Source organism: Propithecus coquereli, unplaced genomic scaffold (assembly GCF_000956105.1).
Source record: "Propithecus coquereli isolate 6110/MARCELLA unplaced genomic scaffold, Pcoq_1.0 Scaffold138, whole genome shotgun sequence".
Taxonomy (NCBI): Eukaryota; Metazoa; Chordata; class Mammalia; order Primates; family Indriidae; genus Propithecus; species Propithecus coquereli.
Genome location: NW_012138080.1, coordinates 969,877 through 975,338, shown reverse-complemented (window position 1 = coordinate 975,338; position 5,462 = coordinate 969,877). Strand labels below are relative to the sequence as shown.

The 5,462-nt window shown below is 41.3% G+C and overlaps 1 protein-coding gene across 1 annotated transcript in view; it reads left to right on the top strand.

Moving 5' to 3' along the window:
* The first annotated feature begins 2,931 nt into the window (after positions 1-2,931).
* LOC105806148 (E3 ubiquitin-protein ligase FANCL) overlaps positions 2,932-5,462 on the top strand; it is an 88,650-nt gene continuing 86,119 nt past the window's right edge. The window contains exon 1 of the mRNA XM_012639215.1: positions 2,932-3,090. Within this exon, the coding sequence (XP_012494669.1) occupies positions 2,995-3,090 (96 nt within the window). The 5' untranslated portion in view covers positions 2,932-2,994. The remainder of the gene's footprint in view (positions 3,091-5,462) is intronic.

Genomic DNA, 5,462 nt, shown 5'->3' with positions numbered 1-5,462 from the left:
AGTAGTTTCTTGGCTTTCTGGTCTTTGAACATACTGAATATTTTCTATGGATTTTGGGGTGGCTGCATATAAACAATGGTCTTAGCACACCACATATGAATTGACAATGGTAGTGAGTGTCCACTACTCAGTCTTGAACACCTAGGGATAATGGTTGAGTCATCAAATCAAAAAGTCCTTATATGATATTTCACCTTGTTCCCCAGTGGTTGAATTTCTTAGGTTATAGACTTTATCAATAAGGAATGCTCATTTATAAATTCAACTACCGAGAACAGTGACTTAGATATCTTTAAGAACTAAGATGATATCTAGCAATAAGTTTTATAGAAATCTCCAAGTCTAATAAGACAGTTATGAGACTTAGAGGCAAGGAGTCAACTACTCTTGGCTATTAGCTACACTGTTTAGTGCATCAATGGTAAATGTGAGTGTGATGTAAGGTTACAGTGAAGATTGCCATGTAGGAAGTGTGCTGCGCACCAGACACCAAGTTTTGGACCTGAATCTTGATTTTGGACTTCCCAGTCTTCACGGCTGAGAAACAAATTTTGTAGTTTATAATCTACCCAGTTTATGGTATTTTGTTGTAGCAACCCAAACAGACTAAGATATACAGCAAATAGACATATAGCAAATGAGCACCTACAATGAACCAAGTGCACTTATAATGAGCACCTACAATGCACCTACAATGCATCAAATATGCTAAGCGATTAGAAATAGCAATAGTTTTCAGAAGGTAAGAAAGGTTTCCAAAAAGAGATAGGATTTGAAAAGGACTTTGAAGGAAAGGTAGAGGTTCCATAGGGAAAGTGGTGATGGGGAAGTTTGAGGTACTAGAAATGGTCAAGGTCTTAATTCACAGATAAATTATAAAGTGCTTGATGTAAGGGACTATACATTCTCTTAATCTTTGTGTTGACCCCACTGTTGTACAACCTTTACTTTATCCCCATCACAAAACATGTAGCATGGTCATCCTTAATAAATGAGTTGGGCTAGGTGTGGTGGCTCATGCCTGTAATTCCAGCACATTGGGAGGATTGCTTGAGGCTCAGAGTTCAAGACTTAGTCTCTACAAAAATGAATAAGTAAGTAAATAAATAAATAAATGAAAAATTTAGCTGGGCATGATGGTGTGTGTCTTTAGTCTTAGTTACTCAGAAAGCTGAGGCATGAGTATTGCCTGAGCCCAGGAGCTTGAGGTTACAGTTAGTTATGATCACGCCACTGCATTCAATCCTGGGTGACAGAGAGACTTTGTCTCTAGAAGAAAAAAAAAATTGAGCTGTGTAATCGAGCAAGTGTTACATAATGCCAATGCAGAGGTTCTCAAACTTTAGCATGTATCAGAATCACCTGAAGGACTTGTTAACACACAGACTGCTGGGCCCTATTCCCAAAGTTTTGGTTTCCCTAGGTTTGAGATAGGGGCCTATAGGGAACGTGTAACATCTTTTTCCCCCATCACTAAGTTCATGGTTGGGGCTCCTTTAACAAAAGACAGGTTAACAAGAGAAAACATACACATTTATCTAATATAAGTTTTATGTGATGTGACGTGGGAGCCTTTAGAAATGAAGACCTAAAGAAACAAGGACAAGTATATTTTTAGAGTGATGAGTGGACAGCCACGGGGAAGTATGATTGGACAAAGGAGGTATGCTCTAAGGGTAATAAACTATGGGGAACTCATAAAGATCTGTTTGTTAAGATTCTTCTCTGTATTCCTGTTCTTCAGAGATAAGGATGTTCCTTTTCTGTGGCCATAGGGAGAACACCTCTGGACTGAAGGTCTGATGACATGCTTCAAGGCAGAAGGGTGGGAGAAGGTCAGAGAGTGATTTTCCAAGCTTTTTTGCTATCTTCTCAAATGCCAAGTTGCCATATTTTGGGGTAGCATGTCCTGTATCCCATCAGAGGTGACAACTGGCATATCTATAAAGTTCCCAGGTGATGCTCCTGCTGGTTCCAGGACCACATTTTGAGAACCACTGTTTTAGTGGAATTTATATATAACAACTGCTGCAGCATTTTTGTTTTCCCCAAGGAACCAGAATACTGTGACAATTCTTGTCAAACTTGAAGAATCTTCAAGAAATCCAATTCCATTTTGAGGGCAATAAATATGGGAAGGGACATATCTTACTTATCTTTGCACGACCTTTGACATATTACAATTGATGTTTTGCAATTAGTGGGGCTCGAAAATGTGATGCATTGAATACTAACTTGAATATTGAATAATCATAAGGTAAATATTAAGTTTCTTATTTAATCAACCCTTAATAAAAGGTAATGGATTACATTCCTGAATTAGAAAAATGTATAGGAAGAGGAAAATTAACTTAAGCTCATCAAGTCCATCAGCAATCTTCTCTCATGTTTGCCTTACGTATTTGTGAGTGCAGTACACAGAACTGAGTCCAGTGTTGTCTTGAGTCTTGATCATTATGTATATTTGTGTTTCTCTCAAATACAATATCCGATTAAACTTCTTAAGCTATAGACTTGTACTATATTGTATACGACATACTGAATGTATTGTAATACATTATATTACAATGTCATATTAGCATTATTCTGTATGCTAAGGGAGAAAGGTCAACAGCAAAGAAGGGGAGGTGGGGAGACAGGTTTAAAGCAGCAGAAGTGCTGTAACACTCAAGACTGTAAAAACTGTTTTATGCTGGAAGAAATGCAACCCAAAAGTTGTAGTAGTTTTTCAATACAATCAAGGCTAGAATGATCTTGGTCTGTGGACCTGACAGCATTCTCCGCTCCTGCCTCCAGCTGGGGCCAATGCTGCCTCCTGCAGAGCGCCAATGGGCCAAGCCTGCCCTAGACCTCCATTTCCGCCCAGGGAATCCGCACTAGTGCTCTTCCCGCCAAGGCGCGGGTTTCCGCTCCTCTGCCCGAGCGCAAGAAGACTGCGCATGTGCACGGCCCGTGCGGCTGGGAGCTTCTCCACGGCTCTCCGGACTTTGAGCCATGGCGGGGACGGAGGCCTGCCTGTTGCGCCAGTGCCCGCTGCTTCTGCCTCAGAACCGGGAGAAAACCGTGTATGAGGGATTCGTTTCGGCTCAGGTACTCGTCCGGTTGTTGCTAAGAGAGCCTCCCTCTCGTGGCGCAGCTCCGCCCGTGGAAGTCTGTGACCGGCGAGATTAGGGGCCGACTCGTGGGGGTTGAGAGGGGCGGCGCGGATCTCTCCCGGGAGAACAGAGGTTTGAGAACCGCTGCTGTTGCTGGAAGCCGGTTCCTTGCCGTCGCCCCTGCGCCAGGGCCCGGGTGGCCGCGCGGCCTCGGGGGCGCGGAGGTGGGCGGGGCCGGGGCCGGGGCCACGCCTCCTCGCGGCCGCTCGGGCCCCCTCCCTCCTGGAGTTTTGCTCTTTTCTCAACGTATGTCCCACAATTGACTGTGCTTTTTTTGGTAAATTTTGCCCTACCTCGATTTTAGCACTCTCCACCCCCACAAATGTTGGCAGTTCACCTGAAAATCTGGGTTAATTATATTCATGTTTCCAGTAGAAAAGACATTTTGGAGGAAAAGCTTATTTTGGCCCTGTGCTAAGTCATGTGTACCTGGGCAACTCCAGTTGCGATATTCTGTAAGAAATCTTGACAACAACGCAATTAATTGGCTTTGCTGATTCCAGTGGCCTCTCTTAAGGAGTTTATTACACATACTAACAAGTATGGGGTTTTGAAGTTTACAAGGTGCTTTCCAGGTACAATATCTCACTTAATTCTCAGCCCTTAAGGCAGAAGTTTTAAAAAATCATTATTCCCATTTTATAATTGAGGAAGTTAAGGTGTGGGAAGCTGGAGAGGTCAAGTAACTTGCTCATGATTGCTTCAGAATCCCTTAAACTCAGGCTGATTCCAGTCCTGGATTTTTTTCCTCTCCATTGCACCAAGGTAGGTTAGAATTTTGAGTATAGACTTTTCCTCTCTGACAGTTACACTCAACCCCATGCTCCCTCCCCCACCAGCACACACATTCTTTCAGAAGTGCCATATCCTAGGAATTACCACATGTTTTGAAGTCTCAAGACATATAATAATCTCTGAAAAATAATGTATTATCAAATCCATTTTCTAAATGAAATTTTTGCCGGTCCCTAAGTGTATTAGATGGTGTAGAATTAATCAGAATATTCTGTGCTAAATGAAAAATTATAGACAGTGCATTTGGGCTTCTCCATGTGCCCTCAAATTCATTGTGACCATTACAGAAAGTAGTGGTTAAAATTCATTATTACGTATGGAAAAAAATTAATCCACCTTTTCCTTCTCCAACTGTAAACTTTTGTCTTGAATTATCTACTTAAAAACGCGATTCACTTTTAGACAACATTTAGAAAAGTTGCAGAAATATTACTTAAGTTATCTTTTTCCCTAGGAATCTTGTTATAGCTAATTTTAGGCGTTTAAGGAAAATACTTTGTATCATATATGTCTATATCTGCTAAAGCTTTTTAGAAAAAATGTGCAGCCATCCGAATTGAGATTAGGTGAAATTTTCCTAACTGTTGCTGTAGTTAGAATTCTAATTTGTACCTGCCTTAAGTAGTTCTTCCAAATCCAGAGGTAGGCATGTGAGGTAGGCCTATTCAGAATTACTATAATGGGTTCAGTGAAGGGCAGGTGACTCAATTAAAAGCATTGAGAATTACTCCTAGGACTTTTGCTAGGACCATTGGCATAAAAAGCTCTATTTTTGCTACAATTGGATGTAAACATGGAGCTGTGAGGGGCTTTCACATGGAAAAAAAAAATCCTGAGGATGAAGCCACCCAAGAGCAGATTATAGAAAGAGGAGGATAACATTGTTGGAAACCCTTGGATCTTAGATTCAGCTATTCCTGAAACTATTAATAGAAGTAACCTGCCTAGGACAAATAAATTCTGTCCCCTGCCCACATTCTTTTTTTCCTTTTAAGCTAGTTTATGTTGGGTTTCTATAGTGTAGATTTGAAAGATAGGAACACATCCTCAATTTGTTTATGAACTTCAAGGGGCCAAAGGCCTGATCTTTTTAACTTTACATCTCTTAGCATGGTACCTGGTAAGACAGAGGGTCCTCAAGATGTGGTGATTGATTCATTCAATCTCACTTTCCCTGAGCACCTACAATGAGCTGAGCTAAGCACTGGAACTACAAGGAATAATCAGACATAGTCCTAGCCCTCGAGGAGTTCTGAATTTAGTACAAGGAGGAGGTATGAAAATGAACACTTTATAATATAACTTGGGCTATAATAGAAATCTGAGCAAATTTTTGTGGGATTCCAGAGGGTTGGAGGTTTGGGGAGATGTGATGTGTCAAGGCTTCTCAGAGGAAGTGACACCCAAGTCTAATTCTTAAAGAACAAATAGAAGTTCCTAGGCAGAGAAGTGGGCATGGGGAAAAGGTGTCCCAGGGGTGAGGTATTCCAGGTGGAGAGAACAAGATTATAT